This window comes from Hesperophylax consimilis, chromosome 27, assembly GCF_061612785.1.
Source record: "Hesperophylax consimilis isolate HC1 chromosome 27, BYU_Hcon_1.0, whole genome shotgun sequence".
Lineage (NCBI taxonomy): Eukaryota > Metazoa > Arthropoda > Insecta > Trichoptera > Limnephilidae > Hesperophylax > Hesperophylax consimilis.
Window position 1 is genome coordinate 20906355 of NC_142862.1, and position 15305 is coordinate 20921659.

General features: G+C 38.8%; 1 protein-coding gene across 2 annotated transcripts in view; it reads left to right on the top strand.

The window, feature by feature from the left end:
- The window catches only part of CdGAPr (GTPase-activating protein CdGAPr), a 106479-nt gene extending 92688 nt beyond the window's left edge, over nt 1-13791 (top strand). For both annotated transcript variants that reach the window (XM_089647862.1, XM_089647861.1), the window contains 10 exons: nt 232-382; nt 1114-1286; nt 2781-2905; nt 3758-3987; nt 4522-4749; nt 5733-5830; nt 6677-6826; nt 7232-7300; nt 7541-10666; nt 10790-13791. In XM_089647862.1, coding sequence (XP_089503988.1) covers nt 232-382; nt 1114-1286; nt 2781-2905; nt 3758-3987; nt 4522-4749; nt 5733-5830; nt 6677-6826; nt 7232-7300; nt 7541-10666; nt 10790-10868 — 4429 coding nt within the window. In that variant the 3' untranslated portion in view covers nt 10869-13791. The remainder of the gene's footprint in view (nt 1-231; nt 383-1113; nt 1287-2780; nt 2906-3757; nt 3988-4521; nt 4750-5732; nt 5831-6676; nt 6827-7231; nt 7301-7540; nt 10667-10789) is intronic.
- The last annotated feature ends 1514 nt before the right edge of the window (nt 13792-15305 follow it).

Consider the following 15305-nt stretch of genomic DNA (forward strand, 5'->3'; position numbering starts at 1 on the left):
CTATATTAAGAGCCGCGAACACCAGCGTTCCAAATGCTCGTGGTACTTGATCACTCCAACCGACTGTTGATCTTCCTTAGCTTGTCCCGTCAAACACTGACTTTGAGCTTCTCCAGATTTTAGTTTTCAGTTTGGCGAGTACCGTGTTCAAATCATCTTAGGATACATTGTCGATAGACAGTTGTATTAAAGTATGCAATACAATAACATGACGCTCACAATTATTTTCAGGACGCTGGCGTTCCTGATGCGCCACCTGCACCACATGTCGCTGCTTGGCGCCAGCACCGGCATGACGGCGCGCAATATGGCCATAGTGTGGGCACCCAACCTGCTGCGCTCTCCCATCCAGCAGCACGCACTGCAAGGTGTCGCCGTACAGGTAACAACTACATTAAAAAAATGTATAAATTGAAATGTGCACCTATATAACAGTGACTTACATTTCTCATCACCAAAGGTAGGCTGTTTTTCAAGTTAGGGTATGAATTATTGTGCATTGAATATTTGAAAATGGCCACTTTATTACCATCTTCCGCTGATTGCTATGGCCAATTGAATAAATGAGCGTACTTTCAAATTTAAGTACTTTTCTTAGAAATTAGTTGGATTTTTTTCATTTTTCTATTATCTTTTAATTTCTCTACATGGTTCTTTGCTTTTCTTAAAGCGTAAGCACAGCTTTTCAGCCTTTATAGACTACATGCTACTGCTTCAAATACATAAAGAAAAATGCCTTGCCATGACCACCGTTCAGTATTGAAACCCTACTTGTAATAGTAGTTTGAAATCTTTGGTGACCGGATCTGAATAGCCAGGTACCTTCCTCTTCCCGATCTTCTTGTCCCCTTCCACTTCTTTCAGCCTCACAACATAACCCAAACTCGGGGCGCCATAGTCCCATGGACTCCGAACAGTTAGGACTCTTGGTGAAACAAAGGAATGAGGTTGTAGGAGGAAGGAAACACAGAAACACTCTCAATTTATGTATGATCGATTAGACATTAGACCATTTACATTGCCAAAAAAAATGACAATACATCATAAACAGTGTCTTTAAAATCTTCTTAGCGAAAATGCGAATGGTATAATTCATGATGTGTATTTCTCTAGGCCGTGGTAACGGAGTTCTTGATCTGTTACGCGGAGCTGATCTTCTGCTCCGAGGGGCAGCCGCTGCCGCCTCCCGGGCCCGAGGAGGACGCAGGCGATTCAGGACCAGTCAGCGAAGGCCAGGGACGCCGGCCCAAGAGCCTGCCACTGCAGACACCCACCAAGCTGCTAAGGTGTTTAGAATTTTTAATATAACCTACCTCAAAAGAAAGAAGAGCAAGGGGTGGCTTGATTGACACTTTTATAATTGTAACTGGACATGTTGCCCTGATAGTCAAGAAATCTTTACCACCAACACAAATGTAAGTCTCCATGGACACCCAAAATAAATTAACAAAACACCTTTTGCATCCAATCGTAGGAAACACTTCCTTTCAAATAGAATGGTGGAAGCATGGAACAAACTTCCACAACATGACATCAATGCTACATATACAAAATGGAGCAAAAGTAATATCATAATGTGAATGTGCCATAATTTTTGCAAATGGCGTCAAATGTCATTGTGCTTTGACATTTATGTTGTAGTCACATAAAGAATTAGTTGACAACAAGCAATGGAGCGATACACACCTGAAGAACGAGGAATTATTGTTACAGCTTATTTGACCAATTTCCGGTCTGTTGTTTTAACGCATCATGAATTTCGTTATCGTCCTGCACCACGTGCACGTACAATTAAGCATTTGGTTGAGCGTCTCGTGCAAACCTCAAAATAAACTGTGATAACAGAGCCCAATTTTTTTTCGTTTCTAACAAAATGGCAGCTAATTCACATTGTGACATTACTTTTGCCCCATTGCGTTTTTTCATTAATTCGAAATTTGATTTGATTTGTCCCGTGGATTTCGAATTAACGAGGTTCAACTGTACAAAGAAAAAGAGGTAGGGCAAATATATTTTGTGCATTTGTAGTGCATTTTGTATAAGGTATTCCCCGCTAGCGCCAAGGGAGTCAGACTAGTCACAGTGTAACACTTCATAGTTTATAGCTCGCGAGAGTCGGAATGAACTTTGTGAAGCGTGTAGTGGTGTGCGACACGTGAAGGACTCACGGCTTGTCTATTGGCTGTATTAGAAAAAGGCTAGGATTAGAAAAAAGCAAATATGTACTCATATGATGAAATTGAACTAACTCTAAACCTCTCTCCTTTGGAAGTCCGTCGGGAAAGAAATGACCTCATTTGCTTCTTCAAAATTATAAATGGTATTATTGATTCACCTACTCTACTGCAACTCATTACCTTCAATATCCCCTCGCAAAGACTCAGAAATAATGAACTGCTCTTCCTCAACCATCATTCGACAAATTTTGGATATTATTCACCACTGTCCAGAATGTGTAGACTGGTCAACTCAAGTCAAAACCTTAACTTTTTTGGAATAAGTCTGAATGATTTTTGCCGGTCGCTAAAAAAGTGACGGAATATTATAAGTGTCCCGTGGTCCTGACCCACGGCGTAGTCTTGACTTGATTCGACTTGTCACTTTATTTTATTATATTATATCTACCTTATGTCTTTGCTTTCATGTCCCTTTGTCTACTCCTGTATTTTTCATTTTATTGTTTTCGTGTTATTATTTTGTAATTTGGACGATGTCCGTTAATAAATAAATTATTCCGCCACCCCAATCCATAATAATATAGTGTTGGTTGGTTGTTTCAGCCTGGAGGAGGCTCGCAGTAAGCAGCAGCTGAGGCCCAGCGTGTCCCGGGAGCCGCACTACATCGAGGTGGGAGGCGGACCCAACAGCCTGCCCCGCTATCACACCATCATTCAGCTGCCCTCGGGTAATTATTCTGTGCTATCCATTTACTCAACATTATTCATACACTGACGTCAAACATGGATTGCCACATAAAATATCACACTTTTCTGCAACACGCAACTATTATTTTTAATACTAACGCAGACCTGTGAAAAATAACAGGATAATCATTTAAAATAATATTTAAATGATTTATTCGTAATGTGATTTTTAACAACTGCCATCACCGAGCAATAAATGTTTATAATAATAACCAAATGAGAATACCCAATCACATTTTTGTGCTCCTGATAATTTGTTCTTGTCGAAAGGTTCACGTTTAGAAGTTATAATTTTTTTTTGTATATTTATTTTATGTATAACTATGGCATTAGCGTCACCGTGGAAATTAATACAAATTACCCTTTGAAATTTATGTGCTCCTGGTATTTTTTTCCTGTTGACAGGTTCACGTTTTGACGTTTATTATTTAAACCTAGTGCAGGCCTGTGAAAAATTACCGAAAGTCGACACATCAGTTCCAATTTTGAAAATAGCAATTAAAATATTCTTCTGTTAACCCGCCTCCCCCTTCGTGTCTCGGGGTGTCACACCACGGCTTCTATTAAACGGGTTCGCGACCCGAATGAAGTTGGGGACCACTGCTTTAGGCCCAATTGTAGACCCCTGCAACATTTGACATTGTCATCACATAGGCAATCAATGCAGATATTATAACAATCCATTTAATGTCAGATTTCACTGTTAAATAAATCCCTGGCTTGCCACATATGATAAAATCAAAGAACCGAACTTAAAATTTGACATAATACAGGAACATTCATGATTACATTGGACTGCACTCTTAACATACTGAATAATGATTGATTTGCAGGGTCTACTGGTCGCGGTCTAAAACGCTCCCCCTCCGGTTGGCGAGGCTTGTTTTCCCGCGCCAGCAAGCAACGCCCTGCCCCCGCCGCCCCCCTGCAGCCCCCTGCGGCCCCCTTACCCCTGCCCCCACACGCTAGGCTGCCCCCGCCTGACAACGAACAGGTTACGCTGCGTGCGCAGGATGATAGCGTGGCGGACGTAGACAGCACACACAAGGATGACAGCATTATGGTGAGTATTGAAGGCATACCGCTGATATTGTAACCGCTCTCTTTTTCTCAAATAAATATGTAATGGATGATGAAAACGTGACAGACGTTGACAGCACGCACAAATATGATACTGTGTACTGTGTTGAGACATACTGCTTCGTTGTAACATTCCCTCTTTCTCATAAACGACGCATGAAAAGAAAGACAGATTACTATGGAGGTCTCAGTGGCAGCATAAGAGTTTTTACGTGGTTTTTTGTGTTTGGTTTGTTTGTTTCGGTGAAATTAATACGAAAACTCTACAACGATTTATGAATGAAGTTGTTAAAATAGAGGAACTTAAGTGAAAAATAATATGGGCTAAAATTCATACATGTAGATCAACATATACTGATTCTAAATATATAAATATTATTATTTAATTATTGAAGACAATTTTAGCGATTCCTAAATGAAAATCTGAAACAGAAAAATCCGAAAAAGTCTAGTTAACTGTAACATACTTCGAATAAGAACTACCAACAAACTTATTGTTGCCCCTTGTGCCCGGCAGATGGACGCCAGCCGTGCGGCGCGCTCCTGCGAGAGCCTCCTGTCGGAGGGGGACTCCCTGCCCCCACTCCTGGCGCCGCCCGACACCAATCCCAACACCCACAACCGCTCCGTCTCGTGCGACTCGTACTTCGAGGCCAGCCTCCTGGAGCTGGCGGAGATGAGGCTCCGACTCACATCGCAGGAGAGGGAGATGGACATCTTCAGCGAGGATGACACCACCAGACAGGTGATTGCATTGATGCATTCATTGAAAGATAATATACCCAATATGTGACACCACATTATACTTTCGATTCATTTTCAACATCACTTACAGACAGTTTAGCAATATGTCACCAATAGAAATATTGCCTCCATGACTTATTTATACTTTTACTTGCTCTATTTCATATCAACCTTTTCTAGTTTTACCAACATAACATAACACTGCAATCGCCTGTTGCATATGCTCATTTGATATTGTTTTCTTTAGTATTGTTAAATTTTCAATACTTACAAACGGTAGCAGAAGTCGGGGACGCCCGAGGAAGACATGGCACGACCAAGTGAATCAGATACTTGAATTGGGCCATGTCAAGAGTCAGAATAATAGAAGAGTATGTATGAGACGATGTATGAATGTGAATGAGGCAAGGAGTGTGTGCCGAGACCGAGTTATTTGGCTGTCCGTCCTCTCTGCCTACCCCAGCGGAGAAACGGCGTAAAGTTAGTTACTGTTTGTTGCTACGTACTACTTGTTTTTACATATATTATTTTTCTTTTTTTAACGTTTCTCATTTATTTTACATTTATATGTTCTAAAATTGTAACATATACTTTTTATGGAGGCCATGACAAATCACTCACTGAGTAAAACCTCTAATTGATATTTCCATCATTGAAGACAATATTAACCATTCTTAAATGAAGATAACGTTAAGAAAATGAAGATAATCTTGAAAGTTCTTGGTCGAAGTTTGATGCAATTAAAAATGACGTAAGTTGATGTGGTTGAATTAGCTCAGTAGTCAGACCAATGCCCCGGCAAGGCGAAGGTGCTAGTTTCAATTCCCAGATGCGACTGAATCTTTTTCCGTTTCACATTTTTCGTTTGATAGTTGTTGAAGTTGTCTCCAACGATTAAATAAATAATCAGTCTGTTGTTAGATCAATATTGTCAGCGTTGCGATTTGTGTCATGTTATTTATTGTGTTGCGTAATTGATTGCAGATTTGGAACAAAGAGGGCAGCAGCTGCGACACCAGTGCGGAGCCGAGCCCCGTCAAGCTGCCCCGCACGACCGTTGGCAGGGTCAGTCCCGACACCAGGCCAGTCTCTAACCATCTTATTATTCTTTCGTTCAGATGCCAATTTGTTCTGTATTAAATTTTTAAATAGTTCAAAATTAATAGAGTGTTCTGAAATCTACTGGGAGACCAAATATGAATTTGATGTACAGTGCGTCAAAGAAATTACGTACTAGAAATTTAATATAATCAAAATTTTCAAGTATCTCTGATTTTAGAACTCAAAAAAATAGTTAAAATGTGAGTTTGGTTATGTTCGACTTGCGAATCTGAAATTTTTCTTAATGTTTTATATGCTTTAGTCCGTGTTTCTTCCACATGATTTTTGTTTTGATTTAACATCTAATAAATGAATAATTATAAGCAATAATTATTCACCTGAAATATCTATACAAATTGAAAATATCTTCCGAGTAATTTGTATTGATATTTCAGGCGACTATTTATTTGCTATCCTTTATGCTATGCATAAAACCTTGTCTCATAAAAATTAGTTTATCATTAAAAAAATAATAATATTTGACAAGTCAAAAATATTTCCCCAATAAATGAAGATATAATATGTCTCGATGCCATCTGGTTAGAAGTTTAGCACTAACAAAGCCTTTCCTACAAAAATAAAGTTGGTTGTTTACAGGTGGAAAAAATATAATAAGTAGTAATTGTTAATAATAAGCCGACATAGCTCAGTGGTTACAGAGCACCTGACCGGACATCAGAAGGCACGGGTTCAACTGTTGATTAATGAATAAAACTGTTGATTTGTATAAAAATAAACTGTCTAAATCTTTCTGGTATATAACATGGTTTATGTCGGACGTCTCAGTGGCAGAATCGTATTAAAACTAGTTTATTTTATAATTACAGAAAGAGAAGCAAGCTGGAGGAGCAGCTATCAGATCTGCTGTTCATTGATTGCGCGACGCCGGAGCACGGGCGCGCCAGCCAAGCGAGGGCAGGGGCTGAGGAACTCCCGGGGGCGCAGCAGTCACCCGACAAGGATCAAGATGCCAAGAGGTTAATCCATCACTATATTATTCACTTAAATTCCCTTATTACTATTTACCAAGTAGCTGCCTGACTTGAGTTTGCTATTTGGTTTACCAAGTGACTTTGACTGACTTGAGTTTGGCATTGGATTTACCAATTGACTTTGACTGGATTGAGTCTGTTATTGGGTTTATCAAATTGCTTTGATTGGTTTGAGTTTGTTATTAGGTTTACCAATTGACTTTGACCGGCTTGAGTTTGTTATTGGTTTACCAAGTTGATTTGATTCGTTTGAGTTTGTTATTGGGTTTACCAAGTGACTTTCACTGGCTTGAATTTGGCATTGGGTTTACCAATTGACTTTGACTGGCTTGACTCTATTATTGGGTTTACTAAGTGACTTTGACTGACTTTGTTGAGTTTGTTTTGCAGGATATGCAAGGAGCAGAAACTTTCCACCGGCAGCCCCCAGCAGACGGTGGCTATAAAAGTGAAGATGAGGTGATTATGTGCTATTTCTGTATTTATAATTAATCTGATGAGAAAATAGTTACAGTAAAAACTCGAAAACCTGATACTTGGATGTAAATTATTTGTGGAATCTGTTAGGCCAGTGGTTTGACCGACCGTCATATTTGATGTGGTCACTAATAAATTATTGAATTTTTTCACATTTGCACAGTTGGGAAGTTTTTATTTCGATACTCTTATTATCTTAACATGTATTTATTATTCTTCTAGGGAACGCGGCTCGCCGAGAAAATCCGGCAAGCCCTCGAACCGTCACAGCCACTGTGGCACTCCCCCCGATCCCCGACCGCCGCAGCCTGCCCCCCTTCGCCACTCCACCCTCATCAGAGTCGATTGGCCCCAGGCCGATGGGGGCCCAGCGGAGCCCCACAGCCTTGACTACCACCCCTACGGCTACAGCCAGCTGCAGAGCGATTCTGAGAGCTCCCTACCCATCACCGAGTCCCGGGACTCTCTGACTAAAAGGTTACTCGAATCCAGAGAATCTCTCATGAGCAGGAGCAACGAACAAGAGTCTCTCGGCAAAAGATTGTTTGAATCTAGAGATTCTTTAATGAGTAGAAGCCACGAACTCGACTCCATGTTGTCTTCGATAAACGTTGAACGCAAAATGGAAACCCAAGACGAAAAAGACGAAGACGATTATCCCGGCTCATATGATTTCATCAACGATATTATGAAAGCCGACGGAAGCGGCGTTCTATCAGGAATCGTTACAAAAGATATAAGCAATGACAATCTTGACGGTTCTAAAGATGTTAAAGTCGACGATTTTAATTGGTCCGATTGCGTTATGAGTTCAAGTGTCGATAAATCTACGACTTCCAGCGATTTGGAGCGCTCGGACGAAGCGAAATGCGTAGTCGGAAATCAGAACTATGAAGATATCAGTGCGCCGGAAGAAATTCATTATGACGATGTGGAAGGTGTACTCGTCAATAAATTGAAAGTAAACACAATCGATGCGGATGCAGAGAACAGATGCAGCATCACCGTCACAGAAAGCCACGATAATCTAAATACTGTCATGGTGGACAGTTTAGAGGAATCGCTCTCTCCTGTGAATATTAGTTACCAGAATTTGAACAGGTTTTCTAACATGTCTGGAGATTCGGGAAAGAATTGCATTTCTAAAGACAGCACTCCCACGTACGAACAGGAACGGACTGAAGAGATCTACGAGTGCTTTACCTTTGCCCGGCCTAACTACATCCACCTGGCTTCCTCCAGTGGAGGGAGCAACACTCCCACTTCGCCCCCACTGCTTAAATCTCCTATCAAATCTACCATCAGTATCACATACAAATCACCCACCAAAGAAAATAAAACTTTCACTAATGAAACTGCAGATGTTTCTAGTAATGATTGTGAGGACGATGCTTACGAAGCCGTTGAAACCATCGGAGAATCTGCAGTCATCCCTAAGACCTGGGACGCTAGTCTGCCCACCCAGCAAGCCTGCCAACCCGTCAGAATCCTCGATGATTTAATATCTCTGGAAACCCCAACGGAAGACATTCAAGTTTTCCAACCGGTAGCCCAACATGAAAATAATGAAGTGGATATTTACAACCAGGTTAAGTTCTTCAGGCAAAGCATCAACGAAGTTAATAACTTGATACTTACGCCAGAAAATGAAGTTTTTGCTGATAGCTTAGAAGTGACTGTCGAACAAGGAATGGACAACGTCAATAATGAATCCGGTGACAAGTCTTTGGGCAGTTGGTACGAAAATGTCTGCTTCGAAACACAAAATGTTGAAGATCAATCCCAGTCGCAGCATTCGTACGAAAATGTGCTAATGCCGCATGTTGACGCTAATAATGTCTGCGACAGTTCTGACCAAGTAACCTCTCCATTGACGGAACTCTGTCTCGACCGTAGATTGAAGTCAAACGAATCTAGAAATAAAAACATATACGAAAATTATAAGGTACCGTTCTCAGAGAAAACCGATTCCAAAATTAATACGCACGACATCACTTCGAGTTTAGAAATCTGCGAAGCCGTGAGAAGTTCTCCTAAACTGAGTCTTGGCGACTTTGATAAAGAAAATACTGGGGATAATGAGAATCTAGCGTCGCCGACTGATGAGAAATCCAAATTAGGTCGGTCTAGCACTAACGTGAGGCAGTTAGCTCACAAATTTGAAAGCCCGACCGAAAATAAAGGACCTTTCTCGTTTGATAGATCGTCTAAAACCAATCTACTGGAGAAACTGTCCACATTGGAACGGAAAAAAGAATTGAGTCACCCTTTCGATCGTAGCAAGGCGGCCAGTTTATGCGAAGGAAGAAATAAATCTGTTACCGGTAAAATAGTTCCTTGCATCCGAGCTAGAAATAACAGATTAGCCAAGTACTCGACAAACACGCGATCGCTGGACGAAAACGCTTTTGTCAAAGAATTTGGCAAAGCCGTTTTAAATCGTGATCACACTTCCGAAAGAGAAATAGCCGAGCAAGTGTTCACCGTGTCCGAAAGACGAAAAAGTCTAGAAGCAGGAAATCCCAAGTCACTCAACCAACCCAAAAAAATTCCGCTTTCAAGCGATCATTGTCCCACATCATGCTCGAACCGCGATAGCTTGTCCCTAAATCTGACAAACTATTCTAATGAGAGGAGTCTCGATGAAGAAGAAATTGGAGAGGAACAGTTTGTGCGTAGACTCGTTAGCATTACTCCCACAACGGAGAATAAGATAAGCCTGGTTCAAGCGCGCCTCTCTCCCAAGAAAAACCAAAGACTCAGATCCAACAACAGCAGCTTATCTGACAGTCAGAAAGATCTCTGCGACGCTCTCTCAGCCGACATACCGTCTGAAAAGACAGACAAGATGAGTCGGGAACGGATAGAAAAATACAAAGAGGAGCGAAGATTGTATCTGAGAGAAAAATACAGTCCGCACTCCTTCAGAGGTATCGGAGACTTACAGATGACATGCCGAAACAAAGAACACAGCGAAGAATACGATGATGTCACTTTCGACGGCATACAGTTACGGAATCCCGGAAAATTACTGGAGCGACGTAACACTGCTGATGCAGTGCAACGCAGCAAGTTTTCCGTAGTGTTAAACGCGGCGAAATCTAGTGAGAAAGTGATAGAGGAAAATTCGAGCGTGCCGGAAATCACACCTGAAGAGGAAACCATTTCGGTTATTCAGAGGAAGCTGAGTCTGGATGCGTTCCAGAGTTCTGGTCCTCCGGCGCGGTCAGGAGCCAGTTGGGACGGGCCCAAACTCGCCCGGCCCAAGAACTTGGGAATCGTCAGCGATTTGGAGGGAAAAAGTGGAGCCAGTTCCAAACCCGAGGTAGTCGGCTCTTCATCAGCCAGGTAATACTTTACTAATATTTTAACGGAATGTTTCAGAGATATTAAAGTCTGTCCATATTATACATAGGCAACACGTTGAATATGGCTGTTCTAACCTAACCTCTACATATTTTATTTTTTCAGGAAAGAAAAGCGATCTCCGTCATTCAACATTCGAGACATGGCCGCGAAGTTTGAGCAGAAATCCCACCAAAACAATTGAAACACGTCATAAACAATACTCTATATTATATTATTGTAAAGTTATATTCTCTTCCTCCGTATGGATAATAAATACACTTGTGTTCATAAGAAGTTACATACATCAATCACAGTCAAAATAATATTTAAACCTTTCAATGGTTCAAAAACAATAATATTATAACATAATATAGATTAACAAGTTTTTCAATATTTTGTTGGCCATAGGGAGAAGCTGATAAAAATAGATATTGCGCCTTACTGATTACCAGCCTTCTCTGAAGAGGTAGGCAGTGACATTTCCACACCAAGTAAACGGCAAAAGACTGACCCCTTCCTAATAAATATTTTTTTTAATTTTACACAACTGATTTAACCATATACGATACATTAATCGTTGTTTATTAGTAATGTAAAATTTAAAACACGTCTATTAGTAAGGGGGGAAGTAAATTAATTAAATTTAACCCTTTTGACTGCTGGATTTTATGCAATAGGCGGTGATGTTATCTGTGCCGAGTTTTTTTCAGGATTAATATATGTACGTAGAATCTCACTAGTTTGGCGTTATGTAAAACCCGATGGGGACGGATTAATGGAGTTGCCACATTACTAGAAATGCCAGGTTACTGGAATTGCCAGATTACTGGAATTGTCAGATTACTGGAATTGCCAGATTATGTATGAAGAGATTGACCGATAGCACTGTGAAAAATTCTTTCTTGAGTAAATTGGCGTTCATTGGCTTGTCTATGGCCTAGGAAGGTATTTTTGTAAATTGTTCTGATGGTATCAGGAGGCAGATTGCCTCTCTCCATGCCTAACCAAGGACTTGTCCCCAATATACCCATCCCCCTCATTTAGGTCCTGACACAAAGCAGAGTGAGTGAGATAGCCATGTTGGGATCACTATCTGGCTGTCTCACTCGCTCCAGTCTATGCCAAAGCCAAAATTAGGGAAATTGGTACATCGAGGACACGTCCTTAGTCATGGAAAATATTTTGTTACACTATTTAGTTGATATTTTAGCATCGCTACTCTATGCGATTCGTTTAAGAAGGAACAATAATTTTGTGCTCATAAAAGTCCCACAATGGACAGCGCTGCAAACCTTTGCCTGACCTTAGCGAACATTGCTTTTCTGCGCATGGTCATTTCAATGGGCGCTCTGTGGCGGTTAATGTATGACTGATATCATAATTTATTCAAAGCATTCTTGAACCCTCCTAGAATGATACCCAGATTTTATTTTAGGGTAAATCTATCAATTTGAATGATCATGACTTCCAGTTTTCTTAAAAAATAGATATTATATAACAATTATCCAACAATAGTCTATGCTTGATGTCTGCAGTCAAAGGGTTAAAGTTTTATAAAATCTAGCGTGTCTTTATTGTGTGGTCAGTTATTATTAATTTATTTATTGGCATTTAATTACTTTAAAAGGTGCCAAATGTTCTTAATGTAATTTGGTGTTTTCAATTTTCTCATTCCGGCTTTTAATTCATTTACTTCCTATGGTGAACGTGAAATTTTCAAAATATATACAAAAAATTATTATAAATATATGTAGGTGCAAAAGAAAACCGTGCGTAAAAGCCAAATTTAATTAATTTAAGAATTGGTAGAAATTTGCCACATTACAAAAAGTGCATTTAAAGTGCTTATAATATGACAAAGCTTTCTACCATTGTGAACATTTATTTAATGGGTATATTCTTACCTTCCACAAAGCACGCACTGAAAACTATTTTAGTGTCTTTGTGAATGCTCTCTTTTGAATAAATTAATCTGTGATTTTCTGTAAAAATTTGATGTTATGTATTGAAAATAGATTTTGTTGGCTTTTTTTCAATATTTTTCTACAATACATTGGATGTACAGTGAAACTTTCTTATAAGCTTTTACAAGGGACCGGAAAACACTTCTTAAATGGGAACCTTATAAGTGGGTTTCGTTGTTATAGGATGTCATCTAAATTAAGCGTAATTTACACTGAAGAGAAAAACCCATAGAAGTGTGTTGTAAACGCGTGAGTGTGGTCAAAGTGAGTTTTTATGAAACATTAATAACAGTGAAAGTAAAAAAAAAATGGGGTGGTTAGTATCTACACTGCCGTCACTTTTTAGTTTTATGTCTTTCGCTTGTCACTGGGCATAATAAATGTTTTTCTGCTCAGCTTACTTTTTAGAGCACCTCAAGATCTACACGACGACGTATGAATAACTCATGTAACGCATTCCGTTGCCTTGTTATGACTGATTCTTTGGTCGAGCAGAGTGAATTTCGAGGCTCTTATCTGACCCCCTCCCCTCTCGATGGCGTAAGCACACTAACAAGCAACGGGCATCGGTCTATTTTTAGAATATACACGACAGTTGGCGCCACAACCCTTGGGCCACGAGATATATAAAAAGCAGGTTTTATGTGAGCATAGCTTGTGAGAAGGCTTGCCGTTTAAACTCTCTATTTAATAACAAGATAGCTCTTCCCATACCAGCATGGAGCACGAACCACTGGGAAGTTAGTTCTGCAGGCCAATAATATAGTCTATGCTGTCGGTGACTGAGATAACCGTCAGGAACAATCATAGGAGGAGTTTTCTAATCATCCACAAATCAGCGTGTTGAAATGTGAAATCACCCTGCTTGATATTATTTCTTCAGTGGGGATTTACTAGCTTTTAATCCAATGTAGCCAAATGAATCTATTTGAATATTACATAATATCATCTAAAATCTCTTACTTTACAGAAACAAGTTATTTTTTTCTATTTTGTCGTAACATGTTCTAAAAAATTGTCATTCAAATATAGTAAAGAAGATATTTCGTATTCTCAATGTTTTACATGAATTATATCGACAAAATTATCTTTTAAAGCAATCAACTTGCAGATAAAATGCATAGATAAGTCATTTATTTCAATTTGATCTTTAAAACAATTCGCAAAGTCGTTTAAAAAATCTTGAATACTTTACGTATAGTAGGTTTTAAAAAACATATTTTATAGAAAACCTTTGTACAACTTAAAATTATAGTGTGCTTATTGTATAAATTTAATTATATACTGAACAGCTTGTGCTAATATGTGCTGAAATTTCTAGAATTACCTGAAAAGAACTTTTAAAAGAAGTATTGAATTTCATTTGAATGTATAATACATATATGTAGTTTAAAAGCTTTGTTTTTCTGTATTCTTTTCATGGTTTAAATTTGAATTAAAACATTCCAAATTCGAAATTCTGGTTCAAAACACTTTGATATACAAATCATTTGAATTAAATCATTTTAGTAACATTCCAAATTTAAATTCTGGTTCAAAACACTTTGATATACTAATCCCTTGAATTTATCAAAGTGAAATTTTTGTTCATCTACAATAATTTAACCAAAATACGTATTTGGGAATGAATGTTTTTGCAGCCGTATTTTATGTGAGGTGTATTTGTATTAGCGAAGATGGCAGATTCAAGCAAAATTAAACATTGAATAATAAAGGGTTCAATTTTGAATTAATTAGAATATTTTAAAACAAATCCGGCAAACGGTTTAATCTCAACACAAGAATTACACTCCTATTTTAAAAGATGGCACTTAATAAAAAAATATATTTTAAAATGTTATATAAATTGAATACAACATGACATGTATGACAGATACAGCATTGCCGTGTTGTATTCAATAACATGACATGTATGTCAGATACAGCATTGCCATGTTGTATTCAATAACATGACATGTATGACAGATACAGCATTGCCATGTTGTATTCAATAACATGACATGTATGACAGATACAGCATTGCCATGTTGTATTCAATAACATGACATGTATGTCAGATACAGCATTGCCATGTTGTATTCAATAACATGACATGTATGACAGATACAGCATTGCCATGTTGTATTCAATAACATGACAGATACAGCATTGCTGTGTTGTATTCAATAACATGACATGTATGTCAGATACAGCATTGCCATGTTGTATTCAATAACATGACAGATACAGCATTGCCATGTTGTATTCAATAACATGACATGTATGACAGATACAGCATTGCCATGTTGTATTCAATAACATGACATGTATGACAGATACAGCATTGCCATGTTGTATTCAATAACATGACATGTATGTCAGATACAGCATTGCCATGTTGTATTCAATAACATGACATGTATGACAGATACAGCATGCCATGTTGTATTCAATAACATGACATGTATGTCAGATACAGCATTGCCATGTTGTATTCAATAACTTGACATGTATGACAGATACAGCATTGCCATGTTGTATTCAATAACATGACATGTATGACAGATACAGCATTGCCATATTATATTCAATAACATGACATGTATGACAGATACAGCATTGCCATGTTGTATTCAATAACATGACATGTATGACAGATACAGCATTGCCATATTAGTTTCAATAACATGACATGT